Raw genomic sequence first — 22,202 nt, 5'->3', positions numbered from 1 at the left:
CTGATGCATTTCTACCTGTAAGGTTCATCAGTAAGAGAGTAAAATTTAAAAATCTTAAAACATTACACAACACTAACTGAATGAATGCTATTGCAATTACATATGTTTTATAATAAAAACTTTGATTAATTATGGATAGCAGTAGATCTCCAAAACTATCCTCTAAAAATGCAATATGCTCTTTTAATATTTTATTATTTTTTTTAGAAAAATAGAGTTTCTCTATTGCCACTATGTAATTTTTTACTTTACTACTTATTACTTTTATAAGAACTTTTTTCTTTTTACCATTTAAAATTTGTGCATGCTTATTTTTACATTGTCTAAACAATTTGAGGGTAACATTTCAATTACAAAGCATTTTCAAGTCCTTGAAAATGCTTTTTAGAATTATAAAAACTTTTGTTTGAAAAGCTTTAGAATCAAACAGTAAAAATATCAATGGTTTATTAATTAACGATAACACAAATAATCCTGTTTAGTGGTATGACTATAAATTATAAACTCATGTACATATAAGGAATAAAAACCCTATATAATATATCTATTAAATTAAACAAACAAATTTCATGTTAAAAAAAGTAGTACGGAAATAATTAATAACATCAAAAAATGAAATTAAGCATAACATTATAATGCTTTTTAAATATACGATATAAAAGACGTGTATAACATACTGCGAGCAAATAAAATCTCCATAAAAAACCATCAAAACTGTTAGAATTATTTATAAATTCAAAAAAAAATTATTTTTATAATAATAAACTATTTCTCTTCTAAATAAATTATTATACATTGTAGACATGGTAATTTCTGAGTAGAATGAAGTCTTCATTGAAGTGAAATGAGGAATTTGATATCACTAATAGGAAAACAAGAAGGATTGGGATGACAGACTGTGATTTAGGGAATGAATTAAAAGATAAAAAAATAAAAGAAAAGACTGAAAAGTAGGTTAAGATGGTTTTGGACATGCGAGGAAGATGAAAGATATGAAACTAAGGAAATAGAAAAAAAGGTTAAGGGGGTCTAAAACGTGAATCAAATATCAACGGTGACTGATTAAAAAGAATGTGGAGGAAAGAGGTTTTTCATGGGAGATGGTGATTGACTAGGAGCATTAAGATAAATATCATGATTTAAACATAAATTTCATTATGTTTACGTAAATGTTATCATTATCATTGTTTAAAGATAAATATCGTTAAGATTAAAATCATGTTTCATGAATAACCACAGAGCAGTTCCTGCTCCACATAATGTAAGATGGCAGGAACTGCTGCAGTTCTCATCTTTCTAAAGTTGAAAATTTCATCACTGGGTGTAACAAACTTACATACAGTATTCTAAGGCAGTCTACCTACTAGCCATTACTCTGTACTGTTTACAATGCTTTCCATGTCAGTTTTTCTTTGTGCTTGTTAAATGCATTCTATAGTCTTTATTATGGTTTATCAAAGAGCGATCTCTGTTATATTTTATAACAGAAAACGGCTGTTGAAATGTAGCAATGATTCAAAATGCGTTTAAAGAAAAAGCTTTAAATAAAATGCAGATATATATAAGTGGTTTTCATGTTTCAAATGAAACTTAACTATGAATGTTGAAAACCTTGAAAAAATTCGCAATGGAATTTATGAAGATCGTCATCAGACTATTAAACAAATTTTTTAATTGACTTGTGCGTCTTAGAGTTATTGCTGATGAATTTTAACAGATATGAACATGGTTTGTCATTTTTTGTCAGTAACAAAATTTACTGAGTTTGTTCCTCCTGGACAGATGGTTCAACCTGGAAAAGTTGAGATTACATGAGTAAAAGATGAAAATGCACGCTGTTGTAGGATTGGTTCCTGCAACATGAGCCTCTGTCTACTCTGCCATCCATGTCATATCACTTAATCCTGCTCCTTGTGACTTTCTGACTATATAAAAATATAGCTCAAGAGAAAGCATTTTGTGATCAAGTGTTTTTCTGTTTCAAATATTGAGAAAGTCATTGGGATAAGAGCATTGTTGTGTGCCCCACACGGTTTTTTTTAAGTAGTTTTGGTATTAATATAGAGTAATGTAATTAAAATGTTAGAAGTTCCCTTAGAATTTTTCTTCTCATATAACTAGCAGATGACAACATCAGTGAATAGTGTTATGAGGTAGGGTACCACGTTCTCCACTAAATGAAAGCTAAAAATGAAAATTTGAGAATGCTCTCTATATTATCATATTTTAAGTCAAATTTTCAATATACAATAAAAATTCTATAAAGGAAAAGAATAAAAAATAACGAATATTAAGAAAAAAAAGAAAAACATTTAATTACTATGAAAGTTTCTGATATCCCACACCAACACAAGTAAGTAATACTTTAGCAACACCTAGTTGTAATTCATTATCATCAACATCAACATTTTCCTCATTTTTGAATGGTTCAAGTTTAAATATCAATCCAAAAAATTTTCTTAAATGTCGAAGGAATTCAATCCTGTAAAAAAAATTCTCATATGATTAAATATGAAAAAATACATATTTAAATGCAAGTATTAATTTATAAAGCAAAATTTTAATTTATACTCTTTTAGTGAACAGCAATAATTTTTATCTTCGACATATTTGTAATGTTGGACCAGCAGTTTTGTGATTCCCTACTTTTTTGTAATGGAAAACATTCTATTCACAACAGAACTTTGCAATTTTATCTTAAAATACCTGGCAGTATTATTTCATTTGATTTTAGAATTGATCTCTGATTCAGAACACACAGCCTCCAAGAACATAAATGTATAGTAACTATTGAAAAATAAAAAGCCGCTACTATGCAGAATAATGCTCAAGAGCAGAATATTTAGAGCTGATGTGGTCAGTATCTATGGATATATTAAAAAAACTCATGTTTTATATCACTTAATTTTGAATTAAAGTAATTTAGAAAGTGTAACAACATTTTTAATAATATCAATGTGATGAATAGCTGTCGCATATAAGCTGAGACACAGGTCTCACTTCTACACTTAAAAAAATGCATGGTGTAACCTACTACACAAGAAGCACAAATACAAGATAAAAGTCAAGCTGACAGTGATAGCAGATGCAAGGATTAAATGATATGATTCAATTATTTCATTTCATTTCTAATGCTGACAATAATGAGAAAAATATTCCCATGTTTAGGAAAAAACTTTACATCTGATCAACAAAAGTTAAAAAAAAAAAATATTGAATTAATAATAAGTGTCAGTTATAATAAACACTGAAGATTATTAAGTATTGATATGATAATTATCAAACAACATCCTGACCCCTAAGGGGAACACACTCACCTTTGACAATTCTGGTTGCCACACCACCCCCTCTGTTCTTAGCCCTGATGGGTTTTACTGGAGGTTGTCATATTCACCTCAGACACTGATTAGATATCACAGTCATCAGCTAGGCTTCCATCAGGATGGCACTGACGCAATTGTTTTGGTAGACATTTCCATCAGCGATTTTAGCTCAGCTTTTGCCTTCACTGTAGGCTTTTTTGTACATCTTTGCTCTTCTGTCCTACTTTATAGCCCTCACAACTATTTGACAAGATCAGGGAAGTGCGGTCGCTGCACCTCAATCTAACACCAAAGAAGACTAATCACAATTAAAAAAAAACTTTAACAGTGTAGATTGTGATAATCAACTCATAATTAATTTGTATATAATGTCAAAGGACTTTCTCTCATACAACAGAAAACTGATTGATGATCGCAGCCACCAAAATTGTTGATAATTTTGATCTGCAATCACCCCAATTGTTAAATTTGTTAAGTAAATTGTTAAATAAATACAGAACTAAACAAACTGGGAATTCCTTTCCACAATTTTGAGGAGATTCCACACACTTTAACTAAAACCTCTGATCTAGTCTGCAATTGGAAGTGAGGTTTTCTGGGACCACACTTATCAGTTACTTCCTAACACGAGGAGTCCTTCACCCTTCCACGTCACAGCTCTATCAGGAGTACCTTAACCATCTAACCTCTGGGTCTGATCTGATCTTGGAAGCGAGATCAGTGCCTCCACCCTTCCACGCACAGCTCCAACATGGAGAAAACAACAGGCAAATACTGTAATTAAATTGCTGCAATAATTTTATTATTAAGATCAGCAAAAATTGCCCTTCATCAACAGCTTGTCAAGATCTGGATCAAAGAAGAACTATCAGAACACTGGATGATAGCCCTCATCCATTCACTACTCAAAAAGGGGGACACAACAGACCCTAACAATTACAGGGGAATCTCACTCCTAGACACAACATACAAAATTCTTTCAAGAATCATCCTCAACAGGATCAGTTCACAACTAGAGAAAAAACTAGAATACCAGGGAGGTTTCAGATCCTATTCATTAATAAAAGATAATAATAATAATAATAACAGAAACTATAAGGATTACTAATCAAGATGATCTATTAAAATATAAGTGACAAGTGTTTATCCAAAGTACAGTAAATTTATTTATTTAACGTATGGCACCAAAACACAACACCAATTACAATCAAAAATTACAAACAAACATCTAACAAATTAATATGAGCTACTGATTCTGGAGTCGCCATCAGGAAATCCTTAAGAGTCCCTTCATAAGCTGTTCTAGGGCAAACTTCTGTGATGTGTTTAACAGTTTGATTTTCATCACACCTGCAAAGGGGCATCGGTGTTTTACCCCGTTTATACAGGAAATAGGCGCACCTACCATGCCGAGTTTGTATTCTGTTTAGCATTGAGCATGTCTTACATGGCAAGTCAAAAACCGGTGGCTCTTGAGTAATACATGGGATTTGGTTATTTTGCTTTGTGGTCCATTCTTGACGCCAGGCTTAGTTAAATCCTTCCTCTGTGGCAGCAATTGCTGTTTTGACAGGTGGCTTTCTAGATAGAAGGTGACCACGATTGGCTTCCTCAATGTCGCCATGTATTGGTAGGTTTTGATTGTCCATAATCTTCTTGTACTCTCTTATAAGAGCGTTCATATGGCGCAGGTTTGGGGGTGGTATGTGGCTTAATACTGGGATTCCATTCCACAGGTGTAGACCTGATAACCCCGGCAGCAATCATTCTCATAGTGTTATTAAGTTGGGCATCAATTCTATGAACACAAGGGCTGTTAAGCCATACTGGCGCACAATGTTCTGCAGCCGAATGATGTGCCCAAAGTGGAAGCCGATGCTCCCCTCGTTGTTCCACAGAGCTTATGTATAATGTTGTTTCTCGGCTTCAATTTCTCTGTAGTTTTCATTAGGTGCTCCTTAAATGAAAGCATTCTATCAAGTGGCACGCCTAGATATTTTGCTAAATAATTAGCGATGAAAATAATTACAAAAAATTATTTATTTATTCTTTAAGCAACAACAGCCTTATTCCCAATTACAGTCATTCTATGATAGACAAATTTTGTTACATAAAAATTGCCAAGCCTGACCACAATTTGAACTAAGAATTTTCCGGATAAAAGGTAGATGCAATCTTGGGAGGTCGGCAATCACAGTATACAATATTATTTTACAGATTAACTAAATGCTTAATAGTGGTACTTAATTAAAATCTCTTTATAAAATTCTATGTATTTTATAACGCATTTGTGGATAATTGACTTTTCAGTTACTGTCAGAGAGTCTAGACCTGGCTGGGCCAATGTCCACTGTACTACCCGTAGTCTTTTAAATAGTCTTAAAATTGAATTAATACTAACAGATAACAATGAGTAAGTACATGTGAATTCATGTACCTTTAACTGATAATTCTATTTAATCTGTTTAATTACTGCTGTTTGTTTGTGACCTAACAAGAAATATTTTTCTTACCTGCATTAAAAACTTACCTGAAATTTGATTTAAAAAGTACATAAAATAATACTCATCAATTATAGAGTAAAATTGTTTTCAAGGAATTAATCAGTGCATCTCAAAATTCATTAACTGATGTGCACAAATAATTTTCTAAACATCCCATTTTTAAAACATTTGCAATATTTTAAAGCTTGACCAAAATGGAATGAAATTTATTTAGTGTAATAATTATTATTTTAGATTAATTCTGCCAACTTACTTAATTCAACAATAATTTCCAGCTGTTTAAAGAATCAAAATTCAGTTTGTTTTCTTATCAATTTATAATTTTTTTAGTTTTAGATATAAATACTTTTCTAATCTACAAAATATAAATAAATTTATTTTGTTTTATATTTTAAACTACACATGTAATATGACAGTAATAATATTTGCTATGAATAGTCATTTGCCATATATAAGTGACACTAGCGCAATACTATTTCAAAATCACAATCTGATGTAAAAATAAGTAGCAATAAAATATTACTTCAATATCTGATCATACATTAACAGTTGTTAAATGTTATGTTATCTCAGAAATCATAATGTAGAATAAACAGTCAAAACATGAGTTTAAAATTTAAATTTTCAATGTAATATTCAATTTTTCTTAATCTTAAATTTCATTAATTATTTTCTAAATATCTGTAATTTGTGCTAGTTATAAATCAGATTTTCTATCAGCTTTGATAATTTTGAATTTCTATTTTAATAGGTACCAAATGTTTCTCGGTAAACATATACTACAAGAATCAAAATTCATTTTATAAGTAATATTATTATGAATTAAATTCTACTTATTCTTATGCTATTTTTTATTCCTCCTTATTAAATATATATTATTAAAATTAATTCATAATTAAAATAAATTATATGTGTTTTCTATATTTTTCATTACTATTTTGAGTTATAGTAATTATAAAGAAATACTAACGTGTATGGTGATAAGGGTCCTATAACACACTGAGAAACATCCTTTGTTGTAAGAGCCATATAGAGGCAACATAGAGACTGAAATGCTGAATCAATACAACCACCACCAGATATTTCATCCAGTAAAGCCCAAGCTGCTTCTTTTCCAACATCTTCAGGAACGGAATGTTTTTCTGTTGGGGGATTTGAAACTTTATCACTTGTATAAAATACATCTGTTGTAGTCTCAGCGTATATACTGGCACCAAATCCTAGAAGAGATAAAATACATATAATTACTGGCAAAGCAATATAAAAAAGTGATAAAAACAACTAAACATTTTTAATACAGCTAATCAAATAATTGAAACAAATAAAATGTTGTCAAAAAAAAAATTAATATAATTTTTTTTATTACATCTAGTTTTGTTAAGATTTTATTTTTCTACGAAGCTAAATAGTTTTATAGATTTAAGACAGAACTTTAACACTTATTCAGTCATTAAGAATATGATTTATTTTTTTAATAAAGAAATATTACTCAGCTGTAAATTTTCCACTAATATTCAATTTTTCTCTAAAAAAAAAGGATTAACAATAATTGCTTGTAAATATCATTGAGAAAAAGATCACGTAAGGAAATTCCTATACAGAAAAATGCAAAATGTAATAAATTTTCTCAAATTCCTTTTATTACATTATTTAGGGGTTATGGTAATCCAATAAAGTTTACGCAAGGTAATAGGAGTAGTTCAAAGTGAGTTTGTTCCAAACAAAAAAGGTTTGGCATATTAGTTGATGTGTCAAACTAGTGTCCACAAGGAAGACAATTCAATCAAGTCAGAATCTGATATTTTCAACTCCTGTTAGGAAGATAGAGTGAAATATAAGATACAGGAATAACTGGCAATTCATTAAAAGTTTATATGTTTAAAACTGGGTATGTTATCATAAGAGGGAAATCATACGGGTAAGGTTAACATGAAATTTATAGATATACTAATTTATATACTACTGTAAATTATAGTACAATCCTCAACCCTGTTAATCTTGTCTACATGATACTCAGAACATGGTCCAGGTAAATAAAAGTCTGGATAGTCTAATGAGATCACATTCTGAACTGTAAAATGCAGAAATTTATTTGAAATCATTTTTTAAGGTATTTAAAAAATATACTTAGGAAATATGAAAAATCTAAATTTTCTGATTTTTAAAAATTATTTAATTTTATTTAAATATGAGGGTCATTCAAATTAAGAAGCAAATAGCTGTGGAAGAAAAAGAACTGGTAAGAGGGTTATGATACTTTCAGAACATTAAGTTGGAAATCCTGTGATGACTTTTTGAAAAAATTGTTTTGTTTATAACCTAAAAATCTCATTTTATGATGGTGAGTCTTCTTGAAGTTTACAAATTAGTTGAACAGCATAAAGTGATCAGTTTTTTGCTTTCTGTAGATGAAAAACTGGTTAACATTTACTCTCGCGTGGACAAAATTGTAAGACTACAGAAATTTTTAAAGCGGGTAGAAAAATTTAAAGACAGCTGAACTTCAGTGATTCACTACATTCAGGAAGTCCAATTGAAGTTTCAATTTCAATGCTTTAAACTCCACATAGTGTCTCATCCAAGAAGATTGACAGATTACAGTTAAGATTATAACTGAAAAATTACAAGTAAGTGTCAGCACAGTTCATAACGCACTATCACAATCAAGCTCAAGTACTGTAAAACACGTGCAAGATGAGTTTCAGTAGAGTTGATAGATTTCTTCCATAAGAAGAAACAAGACTTTGCAAGTGCACAGAGCTGAAACAACAGTATCAGCAGGAAGGTGATGCTTTTTTGCAGATTTTTCTAACCTGTGATTAGACATGGAATCACCATTATGAACCAGGATCAAAAAAACAGAGCATGGAGTGAAAACACATGAGTTCACCTGTCAAGAAAAAATTCTGAACTTAACCATCAGCAGGAAAAATCATGATGGCAATCTTTTAGGATGCAAAAGGCCTAGTTTTTGTTTATTTTCTAGATCAGTGAACAATAAACAGTATACATACTACTGTGATGTGCTTATCAACAAAGTGAAGCCAGCAGAGTGTTGAAAAAACACACTGGATCTCAGTGCAAAAGGCATCATTCTGCTTCCTGATACAGCCTGGCTTCAAACAGTAACCAACAGTTACCAAAGCCTGGTAACTCGAGAAACCATCAACAAATTGAATTGGGAAGTACTACCTCATCTACACACAGTTTTGACTCAGCCTTCACAGACTTCCACTTGTTTTATCCACTCAAGGAAGCACTACATAGTAAGAAGTTTAATGACAATGAGGATGTAAAAAAAAAAAAATGTAATAAATTGATTGCCAATATCAGGATAGGATTTCTTTACAGCAGACATAAATAAGCTGATTCAGAAGAGGGACAAATTAATATTGCATTAATATTGCTGGAGATTTTTTTGAAAAGTGAAAGAATTGTCACATTGATTAAATAAACCATTTTACCTTCAGAGAAACTTGTGTCTTTGGTTATTGAATGACCCTTGTATTTCATAATATTATACCATTTTGAATTAAAAATCTGATAAAAATTATGAAAGAACGAAAGAAAGAGCTGTAAAATATTTTATAAGCTAACACTAATTTTTAAACTTTCAGCTAATGTTTCCAAGTTGAAACTAAATACTAAAACTCACTATTCACTATGACAAGTCTATTATTTTACTACAATTATTACATCAATTATTTTTAATTTTACTAAACAAACATAGGGAGAAATATTCTTTTTGTAAGAAGTGTTTCTTTATATACTCGTACTAAATGTTAATACGAGGATCAATCCAGAAGGTTCCCAAAGAGCTCCAGCCGCACCGGAAGGTGCGAGGCAAAATCTGGCAACACTGCTGTGCGCGGCTGTTCCTCCACTCTCGATTCCGCCCGGCCGTGCTTTGCTGTGCTGCTCAGTCTTGGCTCAGCAGCCGTCCGAGATGGAGATTCCACTTGTTGATCCTGCCAAGTGCGAGATTCATTCTGTAATTCGCTTTTTGCATGCCAAAGGGACTCCACTCGTGGATATTCATCGTCAGTTGACAGAGGTGTATAGCGACAAGTGTATGTCTGTTCATCCAAGCAGTGGCGTCACTCAGGGTCACCAGTTGCAAACAAGTTCAAACAAACTCCTTCTCCTGGCAAAGTCATGGCCAGTGTTTTTTGGGCTCTTAAGAGTATACTGCTGATCGATTTCATGGAACCTGGGACAACAATCAACTCAGTTATTGTGGAACACTAGGAAAACTCAGGCAAGCTATCCAGAACCGCCGGCGAGGATGACTGACAGCTGGTGTAACACTACTTCACGACAACATCCGACCTCATCTCCCGTTAAACCCAGGAACTTTTAACATACTTTGGGTGGACTGACATGCCCCACCCACCTTACAGTCCGGACCTTGTGCCTAGTGATTATCACTTGTTCTCAAAGTTAAAGGAACACTTGAGTGGCCAATGCTTCTGGAGTGAAGATGAAGTCAAAGAAGAGGTGAAACGCTTCCTCAATGGGTTGGTGGTGGAGTTCTATAACATTGGAATACAGAAATTGGAGCATCATCTACAAAAATGCGTAGAAAAAGATGGCGATTATGTAGAAAAATAGAGCAAAGTTTCTTCTTTCCAACGATGTAAATTTCTATTAGAATAAACAATGTTGTCTATTTGTAACATTGATGGGAACCTTATTTCTGGATCTACCCTCGTATTTTTAATGACAACATTTCTATTTCTGTAATTCTATCATTTCCCATTTCTGACTGCTTCTTTGAAGTTCTGTAATACTTTAATTCCCAAGTATCTACTGATGATAACTGTTTGGCAATGAAAATGAACATCCAATTTTACATTTTATTGTTTTGTTAATAGTTTTTGAGTTTTCTATTTATGAATTTAATATACCTATATTAAGTAACTCTCATAAATATGAGATAATTAAATTTACCTGGAGATTTTCCAGCACACTGGCCCTTAAGATGGTCAACCGTAAAGAAAACATCTGGTATAAACTGCAAGAAAACTCCTTTTGCTGCTTCAACCATACGATTAGAAAGTGCTGGTGAAACTCGTAATGCAAACATTGTTCCTCGCACACGTTTTATTTTTCCCCAATCCTTTAACTAAAATATATAAATAAAAAATAATTAATAAACATTATAATATAAATATAATTTGGCTGTGATATTACAAATTCTTTCCCTGCATAGATTAAATGAATAAAACATCTTACATTGGTAATTAAATTATTATGAAAAATTATAGGAAGTAAAAATTAACAATTCAATTATCGTTAAGTTGAAATGAAAATAATCTTTTAACATAAAGAATATGAACATACTTATCTAAGAGTTAAATATATTTTTTTGTATTTTCAATTAATGTAAACTATACTACAGCAATTCAAACATTTTGAATATATGAAAGAAAATTTAGAGAGTTAAAATCTTTCAATTGTCACAATTTAATTATGTACTTAAATCAATAAACTTAAGAAATGAAGACTACTACTTTTTGATATACAACTACAAAACATTTTGAAGTTGACAAAAAATTTATATTTAACTTCAATTATAAAACTGGTTAAGATTAAAAAAAAAAAAAAAATGTAAATTATAAATCTGTTTGAAGAAAGGCTGCAATTTTTTGTTATAATTCTTATTCAACTGATACAAATTTAAAACTATTTAACTGTTTAAAAAAAATTATAAAATGCGGTTGAAAAACTAACAACCAACAATTACACCAGATATATTTTTTATTTTATACAACAATTAACTAAAACCAAAAGCAGATTTACAAAGAAAGATCAGAATTCATTTCATATTTCATGAAAATCATTTAACAAGTAATAAAGAAACAGCTGTAGAGAGATTAACATGGTTTATTTCTGCTATTTTATGATCTTAAGAATCTAAAGGAGAATTTGTGATTAATTGTTTGTTTGTTGCAAAGTCAAAAAAATTACAGAAAACTTTGAAAGTAGTGCATAAGAAAACTCAAAAAATACTCACAGATCACATAAAAGTAATTTATAAAGTAATTCTATAATGAAGATTTACAACTATTTTATCTTTAAAATATTACAAAGTTATTGTATTATAAAATAAAAAACTATATGTATATAATTGCTACATAATATCGAATTAGCCATTAAAAATATCACGTTCGTGATTATGGAACGCAAGAATGGCAGGAGTTTAATTATTTCTCCCTACAGATCACAGAGACTGGACTATGTCCCTTGCTGCTGTATCTTTCTACTATCAGGGGGGTTATTGGGTGTTATTTAGAGGCGGTTGTAAATTTTAAGTTTTATTTACGGACCAGCATGAAAATAATTTACTGGGTCTAACTGTGGGAGACTGGCTTTTGAGCCTCATACTCCCCTTCAAGGCATGACTGAAAGCGTGATTCCCCTTCAGTACGTCCGCTGAAGTCCTTTTGGTGCTAAAGCTTTCGGGCTAGCAGGAATACACCTACCGGGACCCTAGTTATTTTGGAGGAAGCAATGCGCTCCCTTCTCTGGAGGGAGTCACATGGCTGACTGATTTTGTAATTAACAGATAATTTTGTATTTTAATTTGAACTACAGAAGAATATTAAAATACATTTCATAAAAAAACCGCACTAAGAAAAACCTATTGTAACAGCTGATTAACCAAAGTATTAATGGCAAAGTAACGATCTACTGTAACAACATACCAAACGACGATTTATTAGTAAAAAAAAAATTAATATTTGTTGACCAAAATCCACATTTTAAGTAAATGAAAAACAATTATTAAAAGATCAACAGTTTCAGGTGGTGGTCAGAATTCTATTATCAAAATAAGAAAATTTTATTCATTTATAAATAAAGATTAAAAATTACTACACTAACACTGATTCTTGTCATACACATGCAAATTAACAGTCCAAACATAAGCAAATTTATAATATAAGCATACAAAATAAACAAAAAGTAAGAGCTATGCTAAACAGTTATTAGAATAAATAAAATGCTCAAAAACAGGTTATAAAAAAAAATCAGAATCTAAAATTTTCATTTTAGAATAAAAGTTAGAAATATTTCTACATTTTTATTAGTTCTTTATAAAAATGTATTCTGGATATCTTCAATTCATAAATTTATAGAAAATATACCTTTCACATAAAACAGAAATGGATGAAAGAAAATCAACAATGTTATATAATAAATTAAGCACATACCTGATTACAACAAACCTTAAAGGGTTCATGATGACTTCTGTCTGTTTAAATCTTCTATCTGTATCTGTTTCCTTTTCAATCTCCCACTGATCACAGTCACTGTATTTCTAGTATTCTCTCACTTCTTACTTTTATCAAATTGCATACCCATCTCATTTTTTTATCCTTAAAATATAAATCTAATCATACCTTTGTAATATAGAATCCAATGTAACTGTAGAGCTTATATTTCCTGTTCTTTTTTATTTTCTGTAAAATGGAAATATCATCCCTCCCAGTTTCATATTTGTTTCACAGAATTTATTAATTTTCTCTCATTCCCTTTTATTAGTACTCATCAAGAAATTATCATTGGATATTTTTTCCACTTCACTACATTTTATTACATTTGCTTTACACATTCTTCCACTTCAGTAAGTAACTAAGATTATTACATAGCAAAACCCTTTTCATTTGTGCATTCATTTTCATATGTTCCTCAAAAATAATTTCCCTAAATAATTAATATCCTTAACTTTCCTATTAACTTTTCCTCAGTGATACAGAGTAGCTGGACCAAAGGTGCAACCAGATCGGAGCGGTATCTGTTGAGAGCCAGACTAAGGAATGATTCCTGAAAGAGGGCAGCAGCTCTTACAGTAGTTGTTACGGGTGTAGGTCAGGATGACTTAAACGGCCATATCAACATCACTCAGTCCTCTGAGTGCTGTGCAGCTGAAAGCAATGGAAAACTACAGCAGCTTTTTTTCCAAGAAAATGTAGCTCTGGACAGGCAGGAGGCGGTTTCATAATGAACAAGAAGATAGGGAAGAGAGTAGAGTATTTGAAATTGCATAACGATAGAATCATTGTAATCATTGAAACCTAAACCGACAACGATTGTTAACATCTATATGCCTACAAGCGCCCATGATGATTATGAGATTGACCGTGTATACAAAGAAATTGACAAAGCAATTAAACGCATAAAAGGCGATGAAAATTGAATAATAGTTGGAGACTGGAATGCAAGCATTGGAAAAGACAAAGAAGGAAATATAGTGGGTGAATACGGGCTGGGCAAAAGGAATGAAAGAGGGGACCGACTTACAGAGTTTTGCATGAAATATAATTTAGTAATTGCCAACACCCAGTTTAAAAATCATAATAGAAGAATATACACATGGAAAAAGCCAGGTGATACTGCAAGGCATCAGATAGATTATATCATGGTTAAGCAAAGATTTAGAAATCAACGCGTCGACTGCAAAACTTACCCTGGAGCATATATTATAGCGATCATAATCTAGTGATAATGAAATGTAGATTGGGGTTTAAAAACCTGAAGAAAAGGTGTCAGATGAATCGGTGGAATTTAGAGATGCTTGATGAAGAGGAGGTAAGAAGATTTTTGAGGAGGATAGCAAGAGGTCTGAGTAAAAAAGATAAAGTAGAAAATGTAGAATGGGAGAATGTTAAAAAGAAAATTCTTAAATCAGCAGAAGCGAACTTATGCGAAATAAAGAGAACTGGTAGAAAACCTTGGATTTCAAACGATATATTGCAGCTGATGAATGAACGTAGGAAATATAAGAATGCTAGTGATGAAGAAAGTAAAAGGAACTATATACAATTAAGAAATACTATAAACAGGAAGTACAAACTAGTGAAAGAAGAGTGGATTAAAGAAAAGTGTTCAGAAGTGGAAAGAGAAATGAACATTGGTAAAATAGACGGAGCATACAGGAAAGTTAAGGAAACTTTTGGGGTACAAAAATTAAAATCCAATAATGTGTTAAACAAAGATGGTACACCGATTTATAATACGAAAGGTAAAGTCGATAGGTGGGTAGAATATATTGAAGAGTTGTACGGAGGAAATGAATTAGAAAATGGTGTTACAGAGGAAGAAGAGTGTCGAAGAGGATGAAAGGGGGAGATACAATACTAGATCTGAATTTAAGAGAGCATTAAAAGATTTGAATGGCAGAAAGGCTTCTGGAATAGACGGAATACCTGTAAAATTACTGCGCAGTGCAGGTGAGGAAGCGATTGATAGATTATATAAACTGGTGTGTAATATTTATGAAAAAGGGGAAGTTCCGTCAGACTTCAAAAAGAGTGTTATAGTCATGATACCAAAGAAAGCAGGAGCAGATAAATGTGAAGAATACAGAACAATTAGCGTAACTAGCCATGCATAAAAAATATACATGCGACATACAATGCCGAAAAGTACAGGAGAAACAAGCTTTCAGTCAGAAATATAATTTGTTTACATCAAAAATTAATTTAAATGCCAGGAAAAGATTTTTGAAAGTATATGTTTGGAGCATCGCTTTATATGGAAGTGAAACTTGGATGAACGGAGTACCTGAGAAGAAAAGAAGCTTTTGAAATGGGGTGCTATAGGAGAACGTTAAAAAATCAGATGGGTGGATGAAGTGACAAATGAAGAAGTGTTGCGGCAAATCGATGACGAAAGAAGCAATTGGAAAAATATAGTTAAAAGAATACAGATTTTTTAGGCCACATATTGAGGCATCCTGGAATAGTCACTTTAATATTAGAGAGTCAGGTAGAAGGAATAAATTGTGCAGGAAGGCAACGATTGGAATATGTAAAATAAATTGTTAGGGATGTAGGATGTAGGGGGTATACGGAAATGTAACGACTAGCACTAGATAGGGAATCTTGGGAGCTGCATTAAACCAGTCAAATGACTGAGACAAAAAAAATTTCCTATACCCTCTCTCTTTCCCTGTTAGAATATTGTTTCCATTTTTACTTCCAACTGTGTATGCAGTTTTGTTTATATTTATTCCCAACCACTTTTCAGTTACTGGATTTCTCTTATGAAGATCGATCACTTTATCTTGTTAATCTTTAACTACATATATCATAAGTAGAAATATATAGTCTTATTTTCTTATATCTGAGTCTTCCTTACTGCCTCTATTACGATTCTCTTTATGTTAGCCTCCGGAACCATTATAAGGTATTACTTCAGAGGATGAATGAGAATGATATATATATATATATATATATATATATATATATATATATATATGACTGTAAATGAAGTGCAATCTTGTAAGTCTCAGGTTGATCATTCCTGAGATGTGTGGTTAACTGAAACCCAACCACCGAAGAACACCAAAATCCACGATCTAGTACTCAAATCTGCATAAAAGTAACTTCTTTTACTAGAATTTGAACCTTAGAACTCTCGACTTTGAAAGCTGATTTACAATGAAGAATTTGCCACTAGACCAAGCTGGAGTTGATCTACATTAGGGTTAGTGTTGTATATCAGGATATACAAAGGATTAACACTTGACTTTCTAAATAGAAGGTTGATGTTGAGATCAAGCTAAAGCACTTGTGTTTTAAATTTTAATTCTATTAACACCTTGATGCTGTCTCTTAGCCTTCACTCTATTGACAAATTTGTTTATGTGATTGTAATAATATTCTAGTAACATAAAATCTGATACTTTATTTACAAGCTAGGTGTTGTATAAGCAGAACACTAAAACATAATCATACGCTAAGATCTTTTTGTAAAATTTATTTTGAGATAAATTTTTTAAATATTATATGAATATTATGGGTTTTGATTTTCTTATTTTCATTATTATTTCTCTTGTTGAAATGCAATATAACTTGTCAACTACAAAAAGCTGGATTCAAACACATGTCTTGTTTGAATCAATAATATTGCTAGATGACAACATGTTGTGTCATGTCAAGAGAATAATAATAAAAATTATAAAAAACATCAGCCTGATAAATAATGTTAGTCAAACTAAAAATTTTAAATAGCTATAAATCAGAATGGCTAAATGTAAGAGATTTATAAAATAACTATGTTTTTTCTTTATGATATTGAAGTAAAAACGTACAATTAAGTAAACATAAACTGATTATGATTATGAAACCCATACCATAATTGGTTTCAACTGTTTGATGTTAGGACAATTTAAGGTGACTTCTCCACCACCCTGAGGTTCCATTCCTCTCTTTTTGATAATCAATTCAAGACCTGGATCAACAACCATAAACCTTCGTAAAACTGCTAAAGCTCCATTTTTAAATGCATCTACTGAAGGGTCTTTCTATATAAAACAGAAACAACATTATCAATTATGTGTGTATGTGTGTGTGTGTGTATGTATATATATATATTTTTATATATATATATATATATATATATATAAATACACACTGGATGAGCAACTTAAAACCACACAAAATTGGTTCAAACTGCAGTAATTTGAGTGTCATCTAAAACACTGCTAGCGTAGCTGCTATTACTACTGCCACTACTGATTAAGAATGTTACTTCTCTTGTCTACTATTATCAATTGTTAACTACTACTCATGCTTCAGTGCAGTGGAGTTTCTTCTGCAGTTGTATTCTTCTAAAAGCTTATTCAATGATTATTATAGTGGAAGCTTATGTACACTCTGGATCTTTTTAAGAAATGTGTCAAATATTCATAAAATAACTTCCAAATGCCAGTATCCCAGCAGAGTAGCATACATAATTTGGTTAACAAATATTACACAATGGGTCGGTTTAGAATGCAAAACAAAATAGGGCAGCTTCCATTAGGGGTCCAGAGGCTATAGCCAATATTCAAAGAGAATTTCTGTTGGTTCAAAAAAAATCTATTATGCAAGTTATCAAAACAAAGAGATGTAAAATACACATCTTGTCGTAAAATTCAAAAACATTGACAATGAATAGAGATATACCGATACTCTATTTACGCCTGATGAGACATGGTTTCATTTATTTGGGCAAGTAAATTTGCACACCAGTACTGGATGACTGAAAATCCTTACCAGATGTTTGAACCAAAACATCATTAAGTAAAATTTCATTTCAAGATGAGAAAATCTGTGTCTGTTGAAGTGCTGTATCTGGAAATCATATAGTGGGGTGTCAATATTTTTTAACCAGATTGTCATCCCAACCCTATAGGGACCTAACTGATTACATCACAAAGTCATTGGTCGGAACGCACCAATGTAAATGCATCAGCAGATATTTGCATCAGTAAAATACAAATCGGATTTCGCCTTCACATAGGCCTCAAACGGACATCTTCACATCCAACCTAACATGATTCCCTCAAACTAACCGACGAAACTGTGGAAGCGCAAACCCCTTGCCTAGTCAAAATCTGACAGCACCATTCGTGACTGTGAATGCTTCAGAAAATGAACGAGGAGTTTAAAGTTAAATCAGTGCTACACTTATACCAATCAAAATTATGTCTTACGCAACATAGACATTCAGACCTAAACCCAATTAAGTCGACCAATTTAGGTCACCTAACAAGGGGAATGCAACCCCATTCTGGTCCACGCAGGGGCCAGGGAAAAACCCCGCACCCCCACCATGATGTCGCATCATGGTATCTCGTGTGGCATTACCAAGTCATGATCACAACCGCCATTGGTGGAGGGAAGCCACGCCCCCGGCCGTACGGGTTAACATACCCCAGCAGTGCGGTCACCTCCACAAGCGGAAGTCCCAAACCAGACTGTCAATACATAATTGTCCAGTACAATTTTCAAAGAATTCTATGCACAGTTAACAAATCATGAAAAAGAGGCTTCTCCCAGAAGATGGAGCAACATCTCAAATATCAAATGATTCATGTAGCTCTTACAGAAGAACAATCTGTCTGCAGAGAGTGGTAGCCTTCACAATTCCCAGATTCGTCTAGTTATGATTTTTTCTTTCCGGACTGTTTGAAGGATAAAATTTATGAATCAAATCCCCATAATACTGATGAACTCAAGGCAAATTTTCAACAAGAAATCGATGGTACTAACAAAAATGTTTTATATGATCACTAGAGCACAAAAGTGAATTGCTGCTGCACAGGGCTCATTTCGATTATCTTTTGTAAAAATATGGTAAGTATGTAAACTTTTGTAATGTAAATACAAAATTTATGTTGCAACAGTGTTTAACTGTATCGGTTTGGTTTTATGCTGCTCAGCCAACACACACACACACACACACACACACACACACACACACACGCGCGCGCGCGCGCGCGCACACACACACAAAATCCAAAGTCCAAAATCACATTCAGAAGCTATTTGTCATGCCTTTTGACAACTTTTGAATGCTTTCTAGGAGTTATGTCTGTTATTATATATTCAAGATAACAGAACAAAAAATACGATTGTGTAATAAAAAAACTGATGTGGGCACCACATGACTTCCTTGTATGCCTATTAAATTACATATACACATTTTTTGCTGTACTTCATTTAAATTTATTTCATTTGAAAGCGAGATATGATCTTCCAACTCTTTAATAATGTAGACAGTTACACAATTGCATTTTGATGGATATCACACTGCATCACATTTTTTTGTGGCGTCTGTATCAGCATTTTATATTAGTTCATAAATTAATTTTGTTTTACATTGCTCTAGTAGTTATGTGGTGTAAGTGAGAACATGTCAGAACCGTAACCATGCACACATCAGTTCCAATCCGACTTCATATACACATATTATTTTTTAACTTTTTTTTTAATTTAAATAAATTGATTTATTAATAATTAACCTCTGTAAAAAATTTTGAATTAAAATGAGAAGAACATAAAATTTTATTTCTCTAACAACTTCTGATTTTTTTCATTTTTTTTTTTATTGTTACTATTGAATTATTATTTATTGCAAAACTTTTTTTTACAATCAAAGATCAATAATTATTAATAAATTAATATATTTACATTTAAAAAAAAGGTTAAAAAAGGAGATGAAATTTGATGTGAACCGATGTGCCTTCCCCATGTAAGGTCCAAATATTTCATTAATTACAATTTTATTTGGCTATAACTCTGGAATCAATAAAAATAAGTACCACTTACGTATGATATATTTTTGAAAAGCTTTCAATGATGGCTTATTACTGGTGTTAAAAAAAGTCCAAAATCAAAATTTTTTGGATTTTGGGTTTTTTTAGACACTTTTGTTCCAGTAAACTCAATCAAAATGGGAGATGCACAACTAGATGTTTCAACCGCAGTCCTAAATCCAAAATTTCAACAACTTATGGCTAATTGATTTTGAGTTATGCGAGATACATAATGTATGTATGTACGTACGACATCACACCGAAACTAGTCAAAATGAATTCAGGGATGATCAAAATGGATATATCCATTGAGATCTGGACACCGAAATTTTTCAAGATCACAATACTTCCTCCTTTACTTCTTAGAAGGAAGTAAAAATGAAATAAACTTCCACAAAAGACTATCTATAAAATGAGAACTGCTAAATAAACAAAGAACAGTAATGTCAAATTACACAGATAATTAAAGAATGTGTGTGTGTGGTCAAGTAGTGACCACACTTTTTGATATAAACAAAAAATTTATTGTGTTCAGATTAATTTGCATGCTACTATATATATATAAGATATAAGATAGACAAATATGATATTAATGTAATAATCTTATAATGATTAATAATAATGATATTAATAATATTAATAATTAATATTAATATTATTATTATTAATATTATTATTAATTATTATTATTATTATTAATATTAATATCATTATAAATAATGATATTATGATATTAATAATAATCTTATTAATCTAATACTTTAATGAAAGTTTTATTTATATAATACAGGTTGTAAAAATGAAATATTTTGAATTGTAAATTTGGCAGAATTTTTAGCTGATACTGGCAGGCTTATAATGGTGGCAGTTAGATTTCCTAAATAAGCCATTTAGTACTTACAGAACAGTAGCAGGAGAAACAGATGCCTTTCCTATTAAACAATTTTACAAAAACAGTATGATTTTTATATAAATTAAAACTTATATGATTTGAAGCTTATGAAATGTTATTTCCAGAATTTTTTACTAAATAATTTTGGGGCAAATGCAGGAGTTACAGTATAGGATGTATAGAGTTAAGAATTAAGTTTACATCTGGTTGAAGTTGGACATGCTTAGTTTCCTCAATGAAGTTTTGTGTTTTTCAGTGAAATATAAGTGACTTTTTAAGTTCATTTTGTATTAAAGTGTATGCTCATCTGTTTCTTTATCATCCGTGTTTTTGTAAAGCAATTTAAGCCAGTAAGTAGTATTTTATTTAACAAAATGAATATATTTAGGTTAGTTATGAAAAAAAATTACATGCTATACATGTCATACACCGGAATAAATTGGCTACAGGCCAGTTGGACTGTATTACCATGACGTACATGAAATAGGGCTGTTTACTGTTATCATTGTTTACTTTCCTACTTTTTTTATGATAAACTGCCTAACTATTTGGCATATTTCGCAAGTACCTTTATTCTTATTGAATTTCACTCTTTGTTCATTTAATGTTGAAGAAACATTTTCATCATTAAATTATTTAATCTACTTTAATGCCCAATTATACTATTTTGTTTGATTTGTTGAAAATGTCAGTGAACCTCAACAGTTATCATTATTATTGGAAAAATTAAAAGTGGAAATCAAAACAGAAAACACTACTTTAAGTAATTATTGTCTACTCCAAGAACAAAACAAAAGGCTAGTTGATTTGAACATGGAAAATTAAAAAATTCCAGTTAGAATTATAAAAAAAAAATTAAATTCATTCATTAAATTGATTCGATGAAGAGGGAGACAATACAATATTTTACAGAATTGCAAAAATGTGGATAATTGTGAAAAGTAAAAAGGAAAAAAATTAGATTTATGTAATAAGTTTATGATAGTCTGCATAAAAGATCAGAAATTAATTCTGTAATAAGATTAGGTATTGAATCAGGTAAGAGAATCGATTTTTTTCATTGGCTCTTGTAACTATTTAAAAGAAAATTACAGTTCTGCACAACTGTGGAAAGCTTAAGGGTAGTAAAATTTTTATCTCTACATTTTATAACAAAAAGTGAATCAATCTAAAAACTTTGTTTGAAAGAGGTAGTATTTACAGAAAGCATACTATACCCTGAATCCCAGAATAAACGAATCTTTATAGATGAAAAATTCTATCATTACAATGAACTCTGCAATGATGTCTTCAATAAAAATGTTATTTAGGAAATTGGAATATGGAAAAAAAATTTAGGAAAAGTAAAAGAATTTCTGCTAAAACAGGTGGCCGGTCATGAAAATTATCAACTT

General features: G+C 31.2%; 1 protein-coding gene across 3 annotated transcripts in view; it reads right to left on the bottom strand.

The window, feature by feature from the left end:
• Window positions 1–22,202, bottom strand: part of LOC142327013 (RNA 3'-terminal phosphate cyclase-like protein) — a 39,982-nt gene that overhangs the window by 13,778 nt on the left and 4,002 nt on the right. The window contains exons 3-6 of one of the 3 annotated variants that reach the window (XM_075369768.1): window positions 16,968–17,138; window positions 10,778–10,952; window positions 6,798–7,047; window positions 2,321–2,482 (exon numbers count right to left, since the gene is read on the bottom strand). In XM_075369768.1, the coding sequence (XP_075225883.1) occupies window positions 2,321–2,482; window positions 6,798–7,047; window positions 10,778–10,952; window positions 16,968–17,138 (758 nt within the window). Of the gene's footprint in view, window positions 1–2,288; window positions 2,483–3,333; window positions 3,606–6,797; window positions 7,048–10,777; window positions 10,953–16,967; window positions 17,139–22,202 lie in introns of those variants that run through there. The other 2 variants (XM_075369767.1, XM_075369769.1) reach the window with 2 other exon arrangements.

Source organism: Lycorma delicatula, chromosome 6 (assembly GCF_047948215.1).
Source record: "Lycorma delicatula isolate Av1 chromosome 6, ASM4794821v1, whole genome shotgun sequence".
Lineage (NCBI taxonomy): Eukaryota > Metazoa > Arthropoda > Insecta > Hemiptera > Fulgoridae > Lycorma > Lycorma delicatula.
This window is presented reverse-complemented; position numbering and strand designations above follow the sequence as displayed.